Source organism: Fringilla coelebs, assembly GCF_963513975.1.
Source record: "Fringilla coelebs genome assembly, chromosome: 2".
In the NCBI taxonomy this organism is placed as follows: Eukaryota; Metazoa; Chordata; class Aves; order Passeriformes; family Fringillidae; genus Fringilla; species Fringilla coelebs.
This window is the reverse complement of record NC_140029.1, coordinates 101,509,472-101,534,363: the sequence shown is the minus strand read 5'-3', so window position 1 is coordinate 101,534,363 and position 24,892 is coordinate 101,509,472. Positions and strand designations below refer to the sequence as shown.

At 59.6% G+C, this 24,892-nt stretch overlaps 1 protein-coding gene across 4 annotated transcripts; it reads right to left on the bottom strand.

Moving 5' to 3' along the window:
- Positions 1-1,393: 1,393 nt before the first annotated feature.
- On the bottom strand, positions 1,394-24,492 carry PDE2A (phosphodiesterase 2A). Of its 4 annotated transcripts, XR_014615966.1 has the most exons (31): positions 23,478-23,627; positions 13,542-13,631; positions 12,901-12,989; positions 12,377-12,486; positions 11,827-11,882; positions 11,692-11,751; positions 11,434-11,593; positions 11,294-11,346; positions 10,724-10,798; positions 10,573-10,614; positions 10,419-10,487; positions 10,174-10,304; positions 9,934-10,045; positions 9,810-9,849; positions 9,302-9,365; positions 9,132-9,210; positions 8,871-9,048; positions 7,749-7,861; positions 7,407-7,484; positions 7,089-7,211; positions 6,806-6,876; positions 6,292-6,414; positions 6,101-6,188; positions 5,944-5,991; positions 5,762-5,836; positions 5,506-5,605; positions 5,164-5,276; positions 4,867-4,905; positions 4,614-4,720; positions 3,871-4,404; positions 1,394-3,748 (listed from the first exon to the last, which is right to left on the bottom strand). XR_014615966.1 is itself a non-coding variant. In XM_084200912.1 (30 exons), the coding sequence occupies exons 1-30, from the start codon at positions 24,448-24,450 to the stop codon at positions 4,179-4,181; spliced, it is 2,805 nt and encodes a 934-aa protein (XP_084057038.1). In that variant the 5' UTR covers positions 24,451-24,492; the 3' UTR covers positions 1,394-4,178. The 4 variants fall into 4 exon arrangements, 3 of the variants coding, with proteins under 3 accessions (XP_084057038.1, XP_084057037.1, XP_084057039.1); XM_084200912.1 differs by lacking the exon at positions 23,478-23,627 and adding an exon at positions 24,358-24,492 and having other exon boundaries at positions 1,394-4,404; XM_084200911.1 differs by having other exon boundaries at positions 1,394-4,404.
- Between the last annotated feature and the right edge of the window lie 400 nt (positions 24,493-24,892).

Below are 24,892 nucleotides of genomic sequence, written 5' to 3'. Positions count from 1 at the left end.
GCGCCCACAACCCGTGCACACGCGCACACACACAGAGGCACACGCACTTGCGAACACCCCGCCCCCGCGGTGTCCCTCCCCTCTCCAATGGAATCCGCCTTCCCTGCAGGAACACGTCCGTCCTGCCCCCGGCCTTCCCCATTGGCCGCGTCCCATTCCCGCCCGCCTCCTATCGCGGAGCAGCCCGTGGAGAGCGGGCTTCAGGTGATTCCAGTGCTGCGTCCATCCTCAGCTGGAGCATCCCCTTCCTATCCCGATCCCATCGTGGGGCGGCTGGAGGGGACCGACACGTGGTGTCTTCTGTACCCACTGTGGGGACACCTGCACCCCACCCACGGGGCAGCTTTACCCCATCCTTGGGGAAACCTGCACCCCACCTTAGGGATCAGCCAGGACAAAAGGACGGGAAGCAATGACGGGCCGAGGCTGCGGTGAGGGTCTGGAAGGAAGGCCTCGATACCCTGACGGATCCAGGAAGGAATGTCACCTAAGGGCATAGAGCCCTCGGTGGCAGAGGCAGAAGTGCGGCAGCTCCTGGCTAGGAACCATAAACCCTGCTCTGGGACTAGTTCGGAGGATTAAAGGATTTAATCCCAGGATTTGAATCAGCGCTTGGAGCGGGATGGAGGCATTTGGTAGTTAGGGCATTTTTCCACCCCCATTTTGGCAGCTCATGGAGTGCCAGAGCGTGCCAGCACCAAAGCCTCCGGGGACTTTTCATCTGGGTATAAAATACCCAAAAACTGTCAGATTGGGCTGGGATGAAAGTGCTGCATTGATTTTGGATAATAAATTGCTCCTTAGCCAGATGGCAGGAATGAAAGCTGCAGCCCTGATGCATGGATGATGGGCAGGCTACGGGGTCCCCTCTGGGGCCGTGCAGGGATGGCTGTGGGAGCCAGAGGAGCAGCTGGATTCTGCCCCAGTCCCAGCCCAGACTCAGAGGGGTCCCGACACAGGCCCCATCCTGCATCTCAGCCTAGGATCCCCCTGCAGTCCCAGCCAAAGCTGGATCCTGCAGCTTCCCCTGCTGCCAGGCTGGATGGGTCCCAGCATGGCTCCTGTCGAGGCGTGGAGGGCCCTCAACCTGGCAGATGGAGATGAAAAGAGCATCCCAGGGGATTGGAGCATCCTGGGGTTCTGGAATATTTCAGGAGGGAACAGGGCACAGGAAGGGACGAGAGCAGCTGGAGCACTCAGAGGGGATCAGTGAATCCTGGGGCATTGGAGCATTCCATGAGAGTGGAACATCCAAGGAGGGGCTGGATCTTCCTGGGGAGTCAGAGCTACACAGCCCAAGCTGGATTCTCCCCCTGAAGGTGATTTTGGTGTTCATAAGCTTTAATTGGAGCTCCCCAGACCCCAACAAGGCCACCCACCAACCTGTCACGGGAAGGTTGACATATGAAATTTATTTAGGAAAACCAAAACCCACCAAAAAAAGAGAAATAATAATAAAGAAGGAGCAGGAGGAGAAGAAACAGTAGGGGAAGGAGGAGGAAGAGGAGGAAGAAAAGGAGGAGAATAAGAAAAGGAGGAGAAGAAGAAAGAGAAGTCATCTCCTCCTTAGGCTCCATTGGAGTCCAGAACAACCAGTGCCGCAAGACAGAGGGACAGAAAAGCTGGAGGAGGTTTGCACACCCACACACGCCTGTGCACACTCATGGGTGAGCTGGGCTGGCTGTGAGCTGCACTCCTTAGTATCCAGAGGGGTATATACAGGGCCAGGAGCTGGGAAAGCATTGACTACCTACACACACCAGCAGCAGGGGCTGGAAAAGTGGGGTACAGCTGGGAAAAGGGCATCCCTGCGTGCCCCCACCACGGTGTGGTACCCGGGATGCAGAACCCAAGTGCAGGACACCCCCACATCCATTGGAAGGAGAGATCTGTGCATCGTCAGGCATCCCTGGGTCGGCACTGGGGTGCAGGGACTGTCTTTGAACAGTTGTACCTACTGGCACCTTGGTACCAGGGCTGTGCCAATGTCACAACAGGGATGGAGCTGCTGTCCTCCTCTTGCAGCTTGGGGGTTTGCTGCTTTCTGGGACCATCCCCACCCCCTATGGCAGTGTGGGGAGCGGGGAGAAGGGCTTAAGGGGGTCTTGGAGGCAAAACCATGGGCCAGCAGACAGACTCGTCACCAGGTGGGTCCCACCAGGGTTCGGGCAAAGCATCTCACTAAAGGCATCTCCGAGTAGGTAAGGCAAAAGGAATTCAGGTCACTTCAGCCACGTGGAGCAGCTCAGCGTTGAGGTCTCCCATTGCTCCTGCAGACACACTCTCCAGGTATCCCGAGAACACAGGCAAGTCATCGCTTACAGACAAGCCAAGGAGAGAAGCAGCCACCATGCAGCCCAAATCCAGGAGGGACCTGCTGTGGCACTACTGGGGATGGAGCAGCAAATGGCCCCACATGCACTCTTGATCCCAACACAACCAACACCAATGCCAGCAGTGCCGGAATTTTGCCATGCTGCTCCCATCGCCTTTCCCTGGTGCGGTGGTGGACTCATCCAGACCCCACAAAAGCTGGATGATGCAGCCTGAGGGCTCAGTGCACCCTAATCCCTCAATGCTGAGCACACCCACTCAGCCCCAGCCCCCTCTTCAGCTCTGCCCCAGAGGGCAAGCTGCTCCCTGCAGTTCCCCTGCTCATGGGTGTTTCAAGTGGCTCTGGCTGGGGTGATAAAGCCCAGGATCACATACAGCTGGTCGGACCCTGGTGGCTGGGGGAGCCCCTGGGACTGTGAGGGTCCATATGGGTTGGGTTGTGGGACTGGAGAGACCACAGGAAGGGCAGCAGGGTCCATGCACAGTGGTCTCTAGGACACAGAGGAGAGTGTTGGGGTCCATGCACGGTGGTCCGCAGGACCAGAAAAACCACAGGAGATTGGTGGGGTGCATGCATGGCAGTCAGGACAAGGAGGGAGTCATGGGAAAACACCAGGTTCCATGCATGACCAGATCAACCATGGTAGACCAACAGCATCCATGCATGGTGCCATGTAGGACTGGAGGGACCACAGGAAAACAGCAGGGTCAATGCATGGTGGTCTGCAGGATCAGAGGGACCACAGGAGACCATTGAGGTTCATGTCCAGTGGTCTGCAAGACCAGAAGGATCCCAAAATGTCGGCAGGATCCGTGCACAGAGGTTGGTATGGCAGGAGTTGTGAAGCCACTGTGAGCAAGGGATGCTCACAACATGGTCACCAAGCAGAGAAGCTGCTTGCAGTGAGGAGGCTCCTGGGTGGACACCTCAGAGGAACACCTATGTTCCTCTACCTATGGCAAGGACATGTATGGGACCAGAAGGTGAAGGTGATGTATGGGACCAGATGGACCCCCTGTGGAGCACAGCCTCCCTCCCCTGTGCATGCAAACCAGCAGCAGGACCCCCAGCCTTGGCAAGTGTGTAGCCCTTGTAGGGGATGTGGTTGTGTGGTTGCATGGGACTGGGCTGTGTGAGAGATATGAGCCCTTCCATGGGTGAGTGGGTTCAGGGGTCTTAGAGGGATGGGGCTTTTAGCCAAAGGATGCTCAGCAGCTGCTAGGGAGAGGCTGCAGCTTGTTCTCTCGTGTGGATCCCAGCAGGGGATGCAGGCACATCCCCGTGGCCATCCCTCTCTTGTGTCTCTTCCTTCCTCCAGCTGGAGCCAACCTTCTTCTGTGGACCTGATCTATGCAACACCCCCCATACACTCTACAGCCACCCCAGAGTTCTCCCACTGCCATCCTCGCCATCCTGCCCCACACCATCCCCCTCTGTCCTGCTAACCCATGCACACCCATGTCATGGTGACCGAGCCCTCTATGGGTGCTTCCACCAAGGACATTGTTCTTATTGTCACCCCATGGGAACAGGACCTGCAGTCTTAAGGCAGCTTAAAGCACATCCATCCCCCATCCCCACTGTGTCCCTTGGTGCTCCCAGCCACCAAGGCAGTGTCCCATGGACTACCGGGTGGACGGGACACCTGAACACCTGCCCCGGAGGGAGGAGATATTCACTCAGTGGTGGGGAAGGACCAGTGGCGGCTGCTGGCAGCACACAGCCCTTGCCGTGGTAGTCCGGATTCACTAATATCCCCCCAAACCTCCTCCCCATAAGCTGGGGGATGAGGCTTGGGGATGCTCCCAGCCCAGCCATGGCTGTGGCCCCCCCTTCTCCTTCTTCACTCGGCCCCAGCCTCGGGGGCCTGCCCCACCTCAGGTTCCAGGCAGCCATTGAGCTGGGGGTCAGGGGCCTGTGGGTCATATTCCTCATCCAGAAAGTCCAGGGAGTTGTTACTGGGCAACCCCCGGATGGTGAATTTGTGGGAGACCTTGGTCCACTGCTCCCGGTTGCTGGCCACCCGCTCGTAGAGCTCCGCTGCCTTGGGGAAGAGATCCTGCAGCAATCTGGGGAGTGGGGGATGCATTCCATCAGCACAGGGCTGCACACCCATACTTCAATGCAACCCCTTTAGCTGAGTGCAACCCCCATCCCCACTGCTTGGAACACCCCCCAACATCCGCAAGACGTGCCACACACAGCACCCGGTCCCACCCTGAGGGAGGTGGGGGTGGCAGGGGGTCCTCCCCATCCCAGCGGCAGCACTGGGACTCACTTGTAGATGGGCATGGCAATGTGCTCCATGAAGCTGATCTGCAGCTCAGGGATGTAGGCTTTCTCCCGGTCCATCATCTCCAGAGGGCTGTTCCCCATGGCTTTCTCCTGCACGGGTGGTGAGGAGAGTCAGTGCCAGTGGTGCTTTCCCCCCCGTCCCAGGCAAGACCTCTCTACCCACTGCCCACACCTCCCGTCCCATTGGTGCTTTCTAGGAGCACTGGCCAAGCCCAACCCTGCCTGCTGGTACCTACCAGGTCACCCTGGGAGAAGAACTCCTTGTAGATCAGCTCCTGCAAGAGACAGGTGTCAGCACAGGGGGTGCAGCCTGGGATGATCCCCCAGCCCCACTGCCCTCCAGACCCCTCCCCACAGCTCTGGATCAAGCAGGGATATGGTCTGGCTTGGAGGGACTGGGTTCTGCATGGTACAGGGTCCTGCATGGAGGAACCCACCCCATGAGGGGCAGGTGTGTGCCTGGGGACATGCAGGTAGCCTAGGTGCGTTCTGAGGTGGCATTCAGGGGTTTAGCTCCATGGTGTGGCACTCACTGCGATCTTCCTGGTGGTCTTCCAGCCCTTGGTCTGGTCAGACAGGTCACAAGAGGTCATGAGCAGGCAGAGCAGCAGGCTGCGGTGCTGCTTGTTCTTGGGGTCATATCCCACTGTGGGCACAGTGTGGGGCAGGGCTTGGGATGGGGGGCTCAGGACAGAGCTCCATAGCCCCCACCACACCACACGTGAGCACTTTAGGGACAGCCAGAACCTTCTGTGTCATGTCCCAGCCCTTATCACCCCTGACATAAGAAACTCCTGTGCCACCTCCCAGCCTTGGTGGGATGAGTTCCTACCACCCCTCAAATCCCAATCCCAATCTCCATCGAGGATCTTCACCTTCTGCCATTTTCTGGAGATCCTTGAAGATGCGGAGGTGGTGGGCCAGGTCAGTGGCCAGGATGATGTCCCGCATCAAGTCCAGCATGCGCTGGTAGTCCTGTGGGCAAGGCGGCTGCCGTGACCAGCTCTGTGCCCCTGCCAGCCCCCACATCCCTGAGGATCCAGGGATGGGGAGCAGGAGGTCTGGAGAGGATGCAGGGGCTCATCATGGGCAGGGGGTGGCAGGAGAGAGGTGTTTAGGTGAGGGGCTCACCTTTCTGGAGAAGTGGTCAAAGATGTTGCAGCCTTGGCTGTTGAGGATAGCAATGGCTTGGGCAAAGTGATGCCTCTGTGGGAGAAGCCAGGACCGTGAAAGCAGGCAGGGAGCAGGTAAGGATGCTGCCACGCAGCCAGAACCCAGGGGAGATGGGCAATGAGAGGTTTGGGGGATCTCACCTCCATGACAGAGCCCTCTGAGCTGTAGAGCGCAGCCAGGACCGATTTCTGCAAGGTAGAAGAGCCAGAATGATGGAACTATGGGGGTGAAGACCCCCACAGCTGTCCCCATACCTCTCCTTCCCCCTCACCCATCCCAGCTCTGGGCTCGGCTCACCGAGGCCACCTGGAAGGAGTTATTTGTTCCTCTGTGGTCCAGGTCGTGGCACATGCAGGAGATGAAGAGGGCAAAGATCTCGATGTCTCTGGGGAGGGGGAGGAGGGAAACTGAGGCAGGCAGGAGAGCAGGGAGCACCCCAGCCAGGCCAGGGGTTGGAGAAGAGGGGCAGGGATAGCACCTGGCCTTACTCCAGGTAGTTAACGAGCTCCAGGTTCTTGTAGAGCAGGTAGCAGAAGTGGGAGACAGAGAAGGCGTGCATCCAGTTGTGGTAGGGAGGGTCACGGTACCCCTTCTTTACCATCAGGCAGAACCTGGACAGGGGCAGAGCCATGCAGGGTGGGTCTCACCCCACAGGGACCTCCACCTTGCCAGGTGCCAACCAGGCAGGCACGGGCACGGGCATGGGGATGGGGATGAGGATGGGATGAGGAAGGGTTGGGGATGGGTGATGGGAGGGGGATGGGGACAGGAAAGGTAGGCAGTTAACTGGATGGGAATGGGCATAGGGATAGGGATGAGGATACAGACAGGGGACAGAGAAGGTGGACAGTGATGAGGATGTGGATGGGGACAAGGACAGGGACATGGGTGTGGACAGGGACGAGGAAGGAGACGGAGGGGATGAGATAGGTGGTTGGTGATGTGGATGGGGTTGGAAATGAGGATGGGGACAGGGAAAGTGGACATGGGATAGGGGCTCACCTGGTGAGCGTCTGACGGTCCATCTTGTAGTTGTTGATGAAATTCATGTCTTGCAGCATGCTTAGGATGGCCTGGCAGAGGGGATAGGGTGGGTGGCAAGGAATGACAATGCCCAGCAAGGTCCCCTGAGAGCCACCCCTGCCCCTGCTCAGCAGGAAGATGCTCAGGGGTGCAACCACATCCCTTCACCCCAACACCCCAGCACCCCAGGGCTGGGATATATGACCTGACCGAGGCCAGGCAGGGGATGATGGCAGTTGAGAGTTGTCCCCGTGGTCCTCACCATGGAGGTGTCATCCTCAGGCAGTGAGCGTGGTGTGTAGGTGAAGCTGGCAAAGTTGGGGTCAATGGTGGACACAGGCTGGATGCCCTCGCTCAGCAGTTTGGTGTACTCATCATCAGACACCTGCAGGAGCCATAGCCAGTGACCCACACTGTGGCCAGGTCACCAGGTGTCCCAAAGGCCACATGAACCACGGTGAGAGCAGAGCCCTGGGGTATCATCACCACCCAAGTGTGTGACCACCTTGGGATAAAGTGTGGGGGCACCATGCTAGCAGCAGGGGTCCCCATCCCTGTCCCTGTCCTCATGGTACCTCACCTTCATGTGGTACATCATCATCTCATTGGCCAGGTGGCTTCGGTACTGTGCCTCATTCACCTTCTTGTACAGCAGCGACTGTGGGGCAGGATCAGGGGATGGGAGCGCTGGGGGTGGGCAGACACCTCCAGCACCCCCCAGCCCACCCTGGCACCACAGCACATCTTTGTGCCCATCAATTCCCTTCCCATCTCCTGGCCACCACCACTTGTCCCCAAGGAATGGGGACCACGCACGCACACACACACACTTCCCCCCATCCCCATCCCTCTGCGCCGTGGCAGAGCTGGGAGGCCACGTTGTGTGTGACCCCCTCCAAGGGGAGGACCCCCCAGCACATACATGGGCGATGCTGATGCCGCAGTAGATGGAGAAGGCAGTGGCCAGGTCCTCGTCGAACTTGCTGAACCAAGGGCCATTGATCTTGTTGACCAGCTCTGCCACCCCAATGACCTCTGGAGCAGAGGGGGGACAGCAGGGGTATCAGGCCCTTGTGCTGGGAACAGGGTCATGTCTGTATGCTGGGGACAGCACTGTGTCCATGGGCTTAGGGCAGGGTTGTGCCCTAGTAGCAGGGACAGTGCAGTGCCTGTGGGCTGGGGACAGCATGACACCCACATTCTGGGGACACTGCAGTGCCTGTGGGCTGGGGATGGCATGACACCCACATTCTGGGGACAGTGCAGTGCCTGTGGGCTGGGGACAGCATGACACCCACATTCTGGGGACACTGCCGTGCCTGTGGGCTGGGGATGGCATGACACCCACATTCTGGGGACACTGCGGTGCCCAGGGTCTGGGACAGGGTCATGCCCAGACACAGTATTGTGCTCACATGTTGGGGGATGGGATCGTGCCCATATTCAGGGTACATAATTATGCCCATGTGCTCAAGGACGGTGCTGTGCCCATGGGCTGGGACAAAATCATGGTCATGGGCTGGGGGACAGTGCTGGGTGTCTGTAGGGGGACAGGATCATGTCCAGAGACCACATGGAGCACATGGACTAGGACAAGATCACGTCCATGTGCTGGGGTCAGTGCTGTGTTTGTCTGCAGGGACAGGACCACACCCAGGAACCATGCCCTTGTGCCAGGAGACAGCACTGAGCCCTAGAGTTAGGACAGGACCATGCCCACATTCATGGGACAGAATGCTGCCCTGATGCTGGGGCCATGGGACTGGGACAGGGTCATGCTCACGGGCTGGGGCAGTGCTTTACGTATGGGCTTGGAACAGAATGGTGTTCACATGCTGGGGACAGTGCTGAGCCAGGATTGTGCCCCTGTGCTTGAACAGGATTCATGCCTACAGGCTAGGGATGATGCTGTGCCCGTGCCTGCGTGCTGGGGACAGTGTCATGTCCACATGATGGGTGACCAAACCACCATGTGCTGACTAAGACACCTGCTGGTCCAGACCTGTGCCCCCCTCTTCCCAGTGTGCCCCCATCCCTCCCTCACCCTGGCTCTCATTCTTGATGGGGAAGCAAAGGATGTTGCGGGTGCGGAAGCCGGTGCTGTCATCCACCCCACGGTAGAAGAGCGGGTGTGAGTAGGCATCCTTGATGTTCAGGATCTTGCCAGTGGTGGCCACGTGCCCAGCAATGCCCTGGTCTGCTGGGATGCGGATCTCGTAGCTCTGTGGGCAGGGGAAGGGGATCACCAGCAAGGCCTGTGGGGAAGGACACAACCCCAGGCCCCCCAGCTCCATCCTGTGCTCACCTCGTCATCCACCACTCCGCCATCGAACACCTTGGCCACCAGCTCGTGACTGAGCCGGTCCAGCAGGAACACAGAGCATCTGCAAGACACACCGCTGCCATTCTCACCCACAGGGGGGCTGGGTGTCCCCCTGTGTCCCCTCACCCACGTGCCCCACCACCACCACTCACATCTCAGCATTGCTGAGGTTCCGGGCCTCCGTAATGATCTCCTGCAGCAGGACAGAGACATCATCTGCAGGGGTAGCAGTGAAGGGTCAGGGACCCCCAGCCAGGCAGCACTGCCCCCTCATTCCCCACTCATGCAAGGAAAGCAGGGGAGGGTTTAGCTCAGGGTCCCAGTAGGAAGTCTGGGGGGAACAGAGGGACAGGGGCTGTGTGGGGAATGTGCCCGTGTGAGCAGCACATGTGTGCGTGCAGCAGTGCAGCTGCACATGTGCACACGTGCTTCTAAGAGCTCTGTGGTCATGCTACATGCATGCACACAGCCATGCAGCATCAGTGCCTGCCATGTTCTGTGCCAGCTCATATCACCCTTCTGTTACCAGTCCCCAACAAGGGGACAAGGTTCTCCCTGGCTGGGGACAGAGACCCCATTGCTACCACCCTCCAGGGCTGGGGAGTGATCATCCGTTCCCCATTCCACTCCCTCACCATGGGTGCTCTCCAATGCACCTACCCAAATGGGTGAAGAGGTTCTTGGCCACCTGCAGCAGGGCCTGAGGGGACAGAGAGAATGCCATTCGTGACCAGTGCAAGATGGGGCACACACACGCACGGGGCACGGCCCTGCACATGCTCACCTGGCACTCACACTTGAGCTTCTGCTCCTTCTGGAAGGCCAGGGTGCTCGTGAGCACCGTGGAGGTGTAGCAGAAGCAGTGCTGGATCTTGTGCTCGTCCGTGTCTGTGTAGCTGGCGGGGGCACACCTCAGTTGTCCGTCCCCATTGTCCCCCCCCCTTCCCCATGGCGACAATGCCCCAGCACCCCAAAAGTGAGGGGGTGCAGCCCCACAGAGAGTCCCACCCAAAACGCTGCTCACCTCTCCCCACTCAGTTTGTTGAAGGCGCAGGCCAGTGCCACCACCTGGGAGGTGGCCCGGCTAATGACAGGGACACAAAGCATGGAGGTGACCTCACAGCCCAGCATGCTGCTCAGCTGCTTGTGCTCCTCCTGCAGAGAGAGGCAAGACAGGGCTGGGACCCCCGGCCCACTCCAGGAAGTCCCATGGGACACTGGGGTGACAGCCACGTCCCCAGGTGTGGAAGGCACACAGCTGGTACCCACCTCACTGATGTCCTTCAAGGTGATGGGCTTCTTGTCCTCCACCACCTGCCCCAGGCGCCCAAAGGTGAGCTGTGGGGAAAGGGAACATGTCAGCACACGGCACCCATTGCCCACCCCCTGTCCTCCCAAGCCCTCACCACCTCCCCGTGCTCACTGAAAAGCTGATTTCCTCATCCAGGACACGGTCCCCCACCACCTGGAAAAGATGGGAAGGAGGGGGTGCCCATGAGGAAGACACCATGTCAGGGGGTGTCCTGCAATCCTCTCTGGGGGTCAGGCTGGGGGGCTGGCCCGGTGGCACCTACCTGGCAGAAGAGCTGGTGGTTGTCCTCAGAGACGAGCAGGAGGCAGCAGCACAGAGACTGGGTCTCCTGCTTCAGCTGGGGAGTAAGGGGAGGGTCAGCACCCCAGCCTGCCCTGAGCACTCCCCAGGCAGAACCCAGCCCCTCCTCTGCCTCCCTGTGCCCAAAGCACCCACACATGCCACAGAGAGCTAGGTGCCCCTCCCCAGAACCTCCTCCCCGTGACTGAGCAGGTTCACTCTGGAGCCTACTGATGGCAAGGGGAAAGCTGTTCACTCTGGACACTACTGGGGGTCATACTGAGGCACAGAATGATAGGGAGCAGGAAATGAGAGGAACCTGTACGTTCTCTCAAGGAGTTTTTGGCATGAGAGTGGCACTGTTAACTCTGGAGACTATTGATGGTTGTTACAAGGCTGCTCACTCTGGTCACTACTGATGTCTCCACAGCTGATGCTTGAGGCTTTTCTTGGCTTTGGGGAATTTTCTTGTTTTGAAATAAAACAGGGCTCCCTGGTGTGTCCTGGGGCTGGGGGCAGATGGGGACAGGGGGCTGGAGGAGCAGCTACTCACGTAGTTGATGACCTTGAGCTGCAGCGAGGCGGCATCCAGGTCATACAGCTCACCTGTACGAGGGCCACAGTGCTGTGAGGGGCTGAGCATGGCTTCACCCTGTCCACACAGCCCACCCTTCCCAGTGTCCCCCCACGTACCACAGAGCTGTAGGATCTTGCAGTCCAGGTCACTATAGCTGCTGTCAGGTGCCTTCTCAGGCTTGGCCAGAGAGGTCTGGGAGGAGCTGGTGGAGAGGCTGACCTGGGGCCAGGGCTGCAACTTCTGCAGGGCTTGCAGGCGCCGGAATGCCACCAGGGCCTGCAAGGTTGGGCAGAAGGGACAAGGAACAGCAGGGCTGGGGGAAAGGGTGGCAGGTCCCCGGGTGGCAGGTCCGCGGTTGAGGAGGAGTCACTCACGTGTTTCTCTAGCGCACGCAGGTTCTGCTCGTCTGAGTCACTCAGCTGGCCACAGTGTACCTGGAGCAGGAGTGGGGTCAGGACCCTCGTGTCCAGGCCCTGTCCCCAGAGCCCTGCCCATGTTCCTGCACTCACCAGGATGACGCAAACCACAGCCCCACTGTTCTTGTCCACCAGCGGGATGATGAGCACTGCAAAGAAGAGAGGGTCAGTCCCGGGTGGGCTCCAGGGACAGCCTGGAGCTGTGGAACTCAGCTCTTGGGGTGCATGACCCTGTTGCATCCTGATGTGTCATAACCCACCCAGCTAGCCAGCCAGTCAGCCAGCCATCTCTCCATCTTCCCATCCATCCATTATCCATCTGCCCCCCTCTCTGCTTCCTTGTCCCTGAGAACACCCCTCAGTCCCAGTGCCCACCTGTCCCTCGTGCCTCCATCCTTTTTCTACTCACCTGTCTATGCATCCATCACTCACCCACACCCTGCTGTCTCAGCCACTGCCTCTGACCACCCATGGACCATCCATCCATCCATCCATCCATCCATCCATCCATCCATCCATCCATCCATCCATCCACTCGCATCTCAACCCCCCTCCCTGTCCCTCCATCTGCCCACTCACCACCCCGCCCTATGCCCACACCCCCATACATGTGCACCAAGAGCAGCCTTCCCACAGCTCCCACCTTGTGTGCCAGGGGCCAGGGGCGCTGCCAGGGGTCCCAGGTGCCGGCCAGGGAGCTCGGCAGGGAGCAGCCCCCCACATTCCAGCCGCTTCTGCTTCTGCACAGCATCTCTGTGGGCACAAGGATACTTTGAGCACCCCCTGGGAAGGTAGACCCCCAGGAAGGGGCAACTCCCTGGGCAGACACCCCCACAGGATTGGGACAGGCTCAAGGACTGTGCATATGTGTGTCCCTGCACACATGCACAGCCCCTGGACACAGATGTGTGTCTTCCTGCACACACACAGCCCCTGTGCCAACATGTGTGTCCCTGCGTCCCTGTACATACACACAGCCCCTGTACACGAGTGCATGTCCCAGATGAAGAAAGGATGGGGAAGGGAAAGCGGATGGCCACAAGGATGGAGATGGGGACAGGGATGGAAACCCTCCTGCCTTCCACACACATGCCTGTTCATGCCCTCCAGCTGAGCCACACCTGTGTGCCCATCCATGCCCAGGGCTGGGCAGGTGGCCGAGCTCACCTGAGCTTCCCGTTGGGAGGCAGCTCGTGGGGGGGGTCATCGCAGAGCAGCCGTGTATCCCCATCCAGCAGGTAGATGTAGACATGCTCCTGGGGGAGAGGGGCAGCACACACGTGTGTGCAAACATGCAAGCACAGTCACACGTGTGCACAGCTGCAGTTTGTGTGCAGAATGTGTGCACATGCACACAGTCGCAAACCCAGCCCTGCCCACGCCCAGAGCCATGCTCAGGTGTGCACAGGTACCTGTGCACGTGTGCCCCATTCACACCCACCCATGCCTGGGGGGCCTGTGGCATGGCACTGGCACAGTGCCCAGCCACCACCAGCATCAGGGTCACCAGGATCACGGCCACCAGCACCCTCAGGGTCACCAGCACCCTGGGGCCACCAGCAGCACCCTGGCGGGGGCAGGTGACCCAGATGGAGGAGGGAGAACTCTGCAGTGGGCTGGGGATGAAGAGACACCACTCCAGGCTGAACCACAGCACCAACCAGCAGATAATCCACTCTCTGCTCCCTCCAGGGATTCCCACAATGCAGGGAGTCTCAGCAATGCCACAATCCCCACCCACTCGAGAAGGATGCTCTGTTCCACGTTCCTCCCAGCCCCCAGGGGATGCAGATGCACCCCCCACCTACCACAGCGGGCAGCAGGGTGACAAGGGCATGGCGGAGGGCATCGCGCAGGGCGGTGGCATCAAGCGCAGCACCCAGGCTCAGCAGAGCATCCTGCAGAGACAAGAGCAGAGCAGGAGGTCACTGGGGGTTCATTCCAAGGAGAAGGGCATTGCAGCACCCACCCTCTCTGACCCCTGCCGTGGCACGGGTCCTTCTGCTCCCAGACCCCTTGCAGTGACCTCCAGTCTGTCTGGTGCCTTTTTTGGAGCCAAACCCTCTTGTGCTGGTCAATGTCCATCATGTGGGGAGGGGGGAGGTCCCCAAAAAGGGAGAGGAGGCTTTGGCACTGAGCCACACTGCCCTCAGTGCTAGCCATGCCATAAAGCACCAGTGAGAAGAGAAATGGGGCGAGGAGATGGATTAAGGCTCATCTGGGGATTACAACCCCATGGAGGGCAGAGGTGTTAGGATGGACACATGGAAAAGCTGGGGGGCACAGGGGGCTCTGTGGTGTGACCGTCCCAGCTCTGCTCCTGCCTCCAGCCCTTGTCTGGGAGGCTGGGATAAGGATGATGTTATGATGGAAATAGTAGATGCTCAGAATCCGACTGTGGATAATGGCATTGGGATTTGCTCTTCCTCTGGTTCCAGCTTTGCCAGGTGGCTCCAGGCTCCATTCCTGATAACCAGACCTGGGGACTGTCATGCCCCCCATGAGCCCATCGAGGACAGCAGCCCCTTGCAGGGCCATGCCACCCACCCACCCTGGGAGCATCCTTGGCCACGGGGCCAGATCCAAGTGGCACTGGGAGCGTGGCTGGCGGTGAGGGTGCTTCCAGCTGAAGACATTGGCACTGGATGTTATTCCAACAGGGCCGCATCTCCAGTCACTTACTCACACTGGAGACACATGCACTGTAGAATACAGCCAGGCCTCAGCCAGGTGGCTGTCCTGCCATCCCTCTGTCCCACCAGATCCTCCACAGTGTCCCCCCAGGGCAGGCGAAGATGGGGCAGAGCCCGAGTGGGTCCCTTGAGTCTGCTTGGGGCATCAAATGCCAGTGGCATTCTTGGTGTAGGGAGGGAGAGGTGGCAGCTGGACATGGGTGGTGGCTTTATTAGGGCTGGGAATACAGGTCCATCCCTGAAACAGTGAGGGGAAAGCTGCAGGAGCTAAAAGATATTCCCAAGACAAAGAGACAGCAGCAGATGCTGGCAGGAGGGTTTGCAGCCTTGCAAGAAGGTAGAGAGAGTGAGGGTGGGCTAGGAAGGACATCACACTCATTCCACTTATCCCACTCATCCTGCTAAACTTCTTCTCCCACTCATCCTGCTCATTCCACCCAGTCTATTCACTATATTGATCCAGTTTGTCCAACTCATCCCATTTGATGGCTCATCCCACTCAACTGCTTGTCCCACTTGTCCTGCCCATCCCACTCATCCCACTCAATGGCTTGTTCCTTTCATCCAGCTCAACCCACTCATCCCACTCAATGGCTCATCTCATTGAATGGCTCATCCCACTCCTTCCACTTGCCCCACTCATCCTGCATATCCTACTTGTTCATCCCACTAATTCCATTTGTCCCACTCATCCCACTCCCAGTCCACATCCTCCAGCCCGGAGCAGAGGTTTACCCCAACACCCTCCCACCCTGTCCCCCAGCCCAGAGGATGCTGCAGACCCACTCTGGGGGCTCTGACAGGACAGAGCCTGGGCCCAGAGCCAGCACAGCCAGAGCCACTCCCATAGCCACATCCCAGTTATTGCCTTGAACAGCCCTTCCCTTTGCTGAGGAGACCCCTGTGTCCTACTCCCAGCAATCCACACCATCCAGGCACTACTCCAGTTTGGCTGGGGGCTCCTTTGGATCCATCACTACTCCACAAGTGTCAGGGTCTTTGGATGAGGCTGCGTTGGCACACGCATCCCCAGCACCAGTGGAGAGATGGAACCATCAGCCAGCCCATGCCTGTCACCAGGAATGTCACTAGGACCCACCAAGCCGGGCTCACACAGCCCTGTACCTGCACCCAGTGGGGACCAGAGCTCTCCCAGGGAGAGCTCCCACCACCTGCTCTGCATCCCAGCTTCCATGGAGGGCAGAGCTATGGTGGCACTTCCCAAGTGGGCACAGGGGGTTAATTAACTTCAGTAAAACGGGAGAAAGCATAGAGGGAATTGCAATTCCTAGCTGCTGGAGCAGAGTCCAACACCCTCATCCCAGGTGCTGCACACCCAGCGGCTCTGGAGGGAAATGCTGTCTGGAAATGGGCGTGGAGAGAGGGCTTTGGGAACAGATCCACGGACAGGGTATGGGAAGGGGACACAGCATGGCACCGCTGACAGCCCCAGGAGCTGAGGATGCTGCTCCTGCAGAGCAGGTGAACACCTAGCACCCTGTCCCTGTCCTGTCCCCAGGGTGCACACACGTGGCCCTGTGAAGCTGCCACCCAGGGACTGTTGTCACCTTATCTCTGGCCTGAGAGGACAAGGATACTGATGTCACCCTGCCAGACTCCTTGAGCTAACTGGGTGACCCATGGGACCTCAGTGCTGGCAGGAATTTTGGTATCCCATGGTGGGTGTGACACCACAGCCATATCTGCCTCAATATTCCCACTGGGACGGGTGGAAGATTAATGACACCATCCATCTCCTTAGACTAAGGATTTGTCTCTGCTCCAACATGGACCCCCCCACTCTAGCAAAGCCAAATCCTGTCACAGGCCAACCTCCAGAGCACTGCCTGCTTTCTCCCTCATGGAAAATGGCCCTTTTTCTCCCCTGCTGTTTTTGCCCCTCTTTTTCCCTTTGGATAGCTGCAGAAGCATCCTGTCCTCATGCATCCTGTCCCGCCCAGCACAGGCTCCCAAGCTCCCATCCCAGGCTTCCATAGATCCTGCTGGGACTTAAAAACAGCTTCTTCTCTTTTTTTTATCAGAGGGAATTCACCAGCAGTGAAAACATGACTTTTTTCAAGATCAGCAACATCTGTTCCCTGACCCCCACACCCACCAGCTGTGGAAGCTTGGTTTGTCCTCCCTGGCACCCCCAGCTTCTCTGGATGTTTATGAAATAGAGAAACCCCATCCTGGCCAGCTTCCTCTCCTGAAAGGTTCATTTCACACCTGCCATGTGGAGGGTGAGGGCTGGAGGAGCAGGACACTGATGTCACAGGCTCTCAGGTCTCTGAGCTTGCACCCCATCTCCTGGGAGATGAATGGAGGCCCCCCAAGCGTGAGGAGGAATGCCCTGGCAGCAGGCAGAGGCTGGATCCAGTGCAGTGAGGCACCCACTGGGATGTTCAGCCCTCTTGAGGGTACCTGGACCTTGGGGTGTCTCTCTGAGGGGGGACACACCTGAGCACTCAGTGAGTGGAGTTTGCATGAAGCAGAGCTCAGCACCGGGACCTGCCACCCGCTGGATTCCTCCTTATCCACGGGAAAACACGCCCAGAGAGCCAGGCAGCAATTCCAGGTGCCTGGGAGCATCCTGCTCCCAGAGGAGTGCTGAGCAGGGCTGCAGCACCCCCACCCTGCCTTGCAAGGGGGTGCTGGGCTGGAGAGGCCCCAGATGGATCCTGCCATCGCTGCCAGAGCACCCATGGGTGCTGATTCTACAGGGGGATGCTGGCAGCAGCCCAGGCTTCAGTGGCAGACTCCTGCCACAACCCTCCCCAAGGAACCTCGAGGAAATGAATCATCTCCCTGCCGAGCTTCCAGCCCAGCTTTGCTGTAAAAATTCCAAGTAAATGATCTGCCAGAGGTGACCGCTTGAGCTTGAGGCTTCCATGGCACAGTGAGCCCTCAGAGCTCACTCGGCTCCTGCCCTGCAATGGGACCTTATCCATCTGTGAGCGCAGAGAAAATGAGCCCAATTAATTTTGGCAGTGGATTAGTCTATTAGCCCCTGCCTGAGCAATGACCTTTGGGATGGAGCTGGACATCGCTCTGTCTGGACAACTTCAGCCCCAATTGTGGGCCCCAAATCAAATTAGAGCTTCCAAGATGCTGAGTGGGCAGCACATCCCAGTACCCACATCCCATGCAGATGCTTCTCAATGGATTTTACAGGTTCAGGTTGCAAAGGGATTGGGATGCTTGGGAGTGCAGAACGCAGCAAGGAGGGGTGTGGGGCACAGCAAAGGACCCCCCTGCTCCCTGTCTCACCAGCCCCAATGTCTCTCACTGAGGGTTTGCAGACTCCAAGGACAGAGGAGCTGCTGCCCAGGGAATTCCCTACCAAGAAGAGCCCTGGATGAGGAGGGTGACTGTGTAGTCACCTCATTGCAAGGCTGAGAGCTGGTGCTGGGGGCTTAGGGCTCCCTCCCACTGCAGTCTCTTCAGAGAGGATGCATTTTTTTAGCCATCAGCCTCTGGATCTTGTTACATTTGACAAGTGAAAAGCAAAATCCCATTTGGATTCCTGGGAGGCAGCCCACCTCCACCTGCAGAGCCCCCCACCACTGCTTGTGTCCCACCCACAGGGTGCCTGGGTACCTGTCCCTGTCCAAGGGCTGCTCCCTATCCACCACAACCCTGCAGGCAGAGACACTCACTCTCTGCCTTTTCCCAGCCCTTTCCCCTTTCCAGGGAAAGTGATGGGGAAACATTTTCCCCTCCTGTCTCCCCTTCAAGGAGGAAGATGCTGCTCCAGGACCCCCTTTTGCCCCCACCCATCACACCCAGAGTCGTTTCCAAGTGCATGGGGACAGATGTCCCTGCCTTTGTCACCTCTCCAATGCATGGCTGCAGAGTGACAGCACCACGGGGAGCAGCTGATCCCCCTGGGCCTCCAAGCTGAGCCACAGCTGCCAGCAAACACCCAGCCTGCGCCCGCGCCGCCCTGCCCAAGCATTTGCCGAGCAATCTGGCGGCATTAAAAATATCCCAAAATATCCCTGAGCCATGATTCATCCTCCTCTCCCACCTCCAGCAATGCTGAGCCGCCCCAGCTCCCTCCAGTCCTGGGGGGCTGCTTTCCCCTGGCTGCTGAGCCCCATGCTCTGGCCGTGGTGGTTAAATATAGCCCAGCTCTGCTGGCAACGCCGGGCTGACAACCAGGGGCAGGGCCAGGAGAGCACAGCTCTGACTCTGGGCATGGATGGGGAAGCAGCTACAGAGCAGGGAAGCAGCTCCTGAAGGCAGCAGGTTGCCACTTCGCTGTCACCAGCTGTTCTGTGGGCAGAGTGACACTGCTCAAACCCTGTCACCCTGCCCCTGTTCCCCGCACTGCTCCTTCCCCCAGACCCAAAGCCACAATTTCCCAAGGAATCCTCCCGACAGAGCTGGGGAAATAGAGGCAGCATCCCTGCTCCCACCCCTCCAGGAGCATCCCTGTTACCCTTCAGCTCTGCAACAGGCTGTCACACTGCTGACACCCTGCCACCCCCCACCCTGCTCTAGGCTCCTTCCCTCTCCCCCAGCCACAATTCCCCAGGAAATCCTCTCTGTAGGGGTGAGAAAACAGTAGTATCCCTAGTGCCTCAAAGTAGCACCCCTGATAACCCTCCAGCAGTGTCCCTGGAGCAACAGAGGATGGAGGGATGGATGGAAGGTAGAGCTGGCAGCTCTGCCCAACTCCAGTTGGGAAGCCATCCATCCATTTCCTCCCAGCACCGCTCTTAGTCCCAAATCACATTGCTTTAATCTAATCAGGCAGCAACAACCTGCAACACGGTAGCTCCTTAATTACCTCATCTTTTCCAGGGGGATAATGAGGGCAAACAGGAAGGAAACACTTCTGGGATATCTCTTGTCTCCTCATGGTCATTTACCTGGGGTCCTGTTGCAATGTATGGATGGGAAGCGAGGGCTGAGGGGCAGGACCCTGTCATGGAGCTACCCTGGCACCCAGTGATCCAGGCTGAGGCTTCCAAGGGCTGGAGGATGCAAATCTGTGAAACCAGCCATCCCAAAAAATCACACAAGTGGCCCTGCATGCCTGTGCCTACCTCAGTTTCCCTCTCTGTGGAGGTTTCCTACCTCAGTTTCCCCACCTGCAAAGGGTCATGGTCATGCAGGACCTGCTTAGATTGGCACTAGAGTTTGGTTCAGGTGGAATGAGCCGTGCTCAGCCCAGTGTCTCCCGGGAGCTCAGTGCATCCCTTACCCCATCCTCCTCCTCCTCACCCACACATCAGCCTGGCTGGAGCCTGGCATGCTCACACTGCACAGGACATTTGCACAGGGAGTTTCTACAGCCTGGAACCTGACAGATGCCTCTCCCTGAGGACCCCGCACATTCTGAGTGGGAAGTGTGCTGAACCAAGCAAATTTCCTAACCTCTGGCAGCTCACAAGCCCTTGGGGTGCTTCTAGTCTGTCCCCCCACATCCTGGCCTGGCCTCCTGGGGCCAAGAGAACTGGGCTGGAGTCAAGGTTGCTTCCTGTTGATGTCCCTTTGTCGGGCGGGACAAATCAGGACAGCAGCCACACTCCTCAAGGATTTCCGTCCCCAGAACATCGTGGCCTTCTTGGAACAGCAGGCTCGGCCACTAGCCTAATGATCTGTCACCAGTTTGTCACTAATTAGTTCACCATTCTAAGAAAGAAGGTGGTGAGGGCTGGGGGTCTCACTGTGACTTGTCTCTAAGCCACGTCAGAGAGGGGGAAAGGGACCCCCCTCAGCCCCGTGTCACTTGTCCCTACCTCATGTCAGGGAGGGACACACGGACCCTCCTACAGCAGCTGCAGGGAAACTGCTCCATGGTCAGGAGAATCCCTGCCATGCAGGTGCCCTCACCCCAAAGGACAGAGACATCCTGGCACCCAGCTTTGGGCGCTGGCAGTGGCAGCGCTGGGAGAGAGGTGGCATGATGGGCATTCCTGGGACATGGCATTGCTGGAAAAACTTTCCTGGCACACAGTCCCCTTCCCATCCACACTGGCTGGGTTTCCAGGATTTTCCTAGATGTTTTCTGGTGGATTAGCCATGCAGGGGTCTCTGTGCCTGGCTCTGCTTGGGACCATCGTGGCAAAGCCCTGGGGATGCAGCCAGAGAGGGCTTGGGGGGATAGGAATCAGTGGGGTGGGAAGGGGGATGCAGCCTTCCCACATCCATCCCTGCAGCCCCTCCCGGCATGGCTGGTGCTAATGGGATCTGCACAGTGATTAGGGACCTCATTTATCAGTCTCTGATGGGATCTGGGAAAATTGAATTCCTGGCCATCTGCAGCTGGGGAGGAATTCGATTTGGGCAGTGCTCCGGAGCAGGGTGTGGGGGGCTGGAGGCTGCCAGAGCTGCCCCCCCAGGGGATTCCACTCTGTCTGTACAGGGACTGCTCTTATTTTCCATGCCTGAGAGGGTTTGATGGTGGGATGCAGCTCTTAATTGCCATGAAGGGGACTAGGAACTGGGGTGGTCTCACTGCTCAGATAGGGAAATTGAGGCACAGCCAGGAGAAGACCAAAGCCCATTACATGGCAGAAAGGGTCAGGGTGCTGGTGTTTAATGGGTCAGCACCCAGCCAGGGGTCTGGCCTCCAGCCCCCCCTTGTCTGGGGCGGGGTTCCAAAGCTGTGGCCAGGACATCCAAAGGTGCCAGGCACCCTGCATCTGCCAGAGTCAGGCCAGGAGCAGTGATCTCTCCTGCACCAAGAGGAGGGAGACTCGGGACCTAGCTCTGCTCCCTGGCATTTTCCACCCCATGGCTCTCTCGGGCAGGTCCCCACCATCCTCTCCCCCACATCCATGGAGTGGCTAGGGTGGGTATGCAACAGGATTCAGCTGCAAAGGTCCCAGGTCAGTCCCCAAATCCATGGACTCAGCTCCCAGAGGACCGCCCTCCAGGTTTGTGGGGGATCCCAGCCCACCACCTCCCTGCCAAATGTCACAGCTCGACTCCAAAAAGCCAAGGTCACCCACGGGGCCTATCCCGTTCAGGGGGGAGATGTCACCATGTCATCCTGCAACAGGAGCATCCTATCCCAGCTTCTCACTGCCCAGGATGCAGCAGGACTAATCCCCTCTGGGTATAGGAGGACTAATCCCCTCCAACTCCTTCTGCCTGGGGTGCAGCAGGAACATCCCCATGAGAGCACTGGAACCCATATCCCAAACCCCAGTGCCCCTCAAAAACCAGCAGCAGGGCACTGCAGTGCCAGCACAGGCTGACTCCACACTTGCAAGCAGTGACTCCTTGATCCCTGGCCTTGCTAGGAAGCACCGGGCTGCACCCAGCCCCGCCACTTTGGGGATCTAGCTCTACCCCTGGCCCTGCTGAGTGTGGGAGGAAGCCAGCCCTGCTGCATGTCATGGAAAGAAGCCGCCCCGGCCCTTTCCTCCCCTTTATTGCCCTGCTGATGTGTTTGTGTCTGCCAGAGGAAACGCAAGGACAAACGCCCGCATACGCTTGTCCCCTCACTGGCCTCAGCAGGCCCTCGGCCCACTGAACGTGGCTGGCCCCACACGGGGGGAAACTGAGGCAGGAGGAGCCCCGTGAAGCTGGCTGAGCCCCCCCAGTCCCTGGCAGGTCAGTAAAGGTGCCTGACTGTGGTCCCCACAGCCCCTCCTGCTTCTCCAGGCTGTGAACATGTATCAATTACGCTTTGATTCATGATCCAGTCTGCAAGTAATTGCATTGCAGCTCGTGGCAGGGAGGGAGAGGAGGAACAGACAGTCTCAGCCTCACCCCACTGCAAGGTGTTGGAGGGTAATAATGCCCTATATACCCCCTATATGCCCCCCCAGGCTCGGGGATGGGAGTTCCAGATGCAGTCAGTACCCAGGACACCAATGGGGACAGGGGTCCTGTGGTATTTTGTGGGGGATGTGCTATTCCCCATCCACCCTGGGCTGGGATGTGCTGGAGGAGGGGCAGGATCCATCCCCACCACTCACTCCTCATCCATCCTGGGGCACACCCCATTGCCACTGTGGCCTCACACGCCAGGAATGGCTGGGGCTGCATCTCTGCCTCCTCCTCCTCGTTGCCAGCACTGGTGGTCTGGGTTAAAACCAGTCTGCCACCCCCCCGATATGGGTGCGTTTTGTCCCCCCCAGGCTGGGAGCTGTGGCTCCCTGACCCCCCCATCCCCAGATCACCCTGGGGGCTGTGTCCGGGGTTCAGAGCCTGCCCAGCTGCCAGCACCCTCCCGGGTCAGCCCCGGTTGGGTTCTGGAGGGCTGGGACCGGCAGGGATCACAGGGAGCCCCGAATCACTGCGCTGGGCAGTGAGCAGTGTCACATCCCACCGCCGTGCTGAGCGACACTTCAGATGTCCTCAAGCCGCCACCTTCCCATCCGGAGGGGGAGGGGGGGCTCATTTCCCCCCGCCCGGGGCACACTGGCCCTGCTCAGCTTCTTTCTCTCCGTCAGCAGCTTTCGGCAATTTCCCAGAGAGCGTTTCCTTCCCTTCGCTTCCCAGCTTGAATCTCCAGGTCCTCGCTCCTGTCTTGAACCTGCAGCCCCCTGGAGCCCCCCCAGCAGCTGTACCCCCAGGGGGACCAAGGCCACGGTTCTCACACCCAAAACCATCGGCACACAGGTCAGGGATCCATCCAGGCGAACTGAGGGGAAGAAACCCCCTCAAGTCACCCCCTCCCCAAATTTGGGTGTGCGCAGGAGCAGGAGGGACCAAGTGTGTTTTCCCACCCACATACTGGGATGCAGCCTCCATCTCTCCAAAATGTGCAGCTGGTGTGAGGAGGGTGGGGGGCTCAGAGCTGGGTCCTGCTGGGGGTGATGAAGGGGCTCCGTCCTTCCCAGCGCACCCACCCCGAGGTCTGGCGGCGGGATGGAATTCGCAGCCGAGCTCTTGAGGCTCCCGCTGCCAGGGGGGACAAGGGGACACAGGGAAGGGGGGACTCCAACTCCCCCCCCCCGAAAAACCAAACCCCCAGACATCCCAAGCGCATCGCACCCCAAACGCCCCAGGACAGGATGAACCCCCAGCCCGAGGCCACAGATCCCCCGGGACCCTCAGGGTGTCCCTTTCCCCAGGGTAGCTCACAGTGTCCTGGAGAGTCCCCATGGCGCGGCCCGGCTCCTGGCGCGGCTGCCGGAGGGCGTGAGGGTCCCCCCGGGACCGAGCCGGCCCCCCCTCCCTGCCAGTCCAGCCCATTTCCTCCCGGGATCCCGCCGGGATCCGCACCCCCCGGCCCGCTGCCTCCTCCCTGCGTGTCCTCGAACCTCGGATGCGGTCGGGGCGGGGGGGGGGGGAAGGGACGACGACACAAAACGGCACCGTCGCCCCCGCCTCGGGAGCCCCATCTGTGCCTCAGTTTCCCTGTCAGGCTCTCCCCGTGGGGTTCAGAGCCCCCCACCGAAAAAGGGGAGACAAACGGGTGCAAACGCGCTCGGGAAAGCCCCCTCCGCCCAGGGTGCGGGAAGGGATGGGGGGTCCGAGCACGGCGAATGGGGAGCCCCGACTCCCAACCCCGCCCCACAGCATAAACACGGGGATCCCCCCCGCCTCCGGGACCGAGTGGGAAGGGAGGCCGTGGGAATGGGGGTCCCGGGTGGGAGAGGAGGTGCATCGCATGTCGTGGTTGGGGAGGGCAGGAGGGCTGAGGGTCCCGGGTGGAAGGAGAGGTGCTTGGGGTGGGGGTCCCCAGTAACAGGGCAGGTGAATCGGGTGTCCCAGGTGTCGGGGGACGTGGGTGGGGGTCCCGGGTAGGAGCGGGGACGAGTCTGAGTGCCCGGGTGAGACGGGGACGGGGGGGGGGAGGGGTCGGGTTGAGGGTCCCAGGTGGAAGGGGTGATAGTTGGGATGGGGGTCCCGAATGGGAGGGGATGCGGCTGGGGATGGAAATCCGGGTTGAGAAGAGGAGGGTCCCGAGTGGGAGGGAGGTGCGGGGGACCCCTCGGGGTGGAGGTCCCGACGTCCCTACCTGTAGCGCCTCGGGGCCGGGAGCGGCGTCCCCCGCCCGCAGGAACCCGCGGCTGAAAAAGCGAAGGAGCGCGATGAGGAGCCGTGGCACCATCCCGGCACCATCCCGGCACCATCCCGGTCCCGCGCACCCCCGCACCGCCCGCGGGCTGCGGGCACGCCCCCGCCGCGACACGCCCCGTCACGATACGTCCGATCGCGACACGCCCCGCACCTGCTCTGCGGGGCAGCGGCTCCGCGGGGCTCTGAGAAGCGAGGATGGGTGGGGGCAGAGGGGTGGCCAGGGGATCGGACATCACTCTCCAACCTGGGGTGGGGGTCCCCGGTGTGGGGCGGGGGTCGAGAGGGTGGTCCCGATGTGGGAATTGGGTCGGGATGTCACTCCCCGGTATTGGGAGGGGGTCAGGAGTGGGAGTCCCAGTGTGGGGTGATGAAGGGGGAAACCGGTGTGGGGCGGGGGCGCCCATGTGGGGAGAGGATGGGGCATGGCTCCCCAGTTTGGGTAGCTCCGCTCTGGGCGCGGGGCTGGCGGTGCT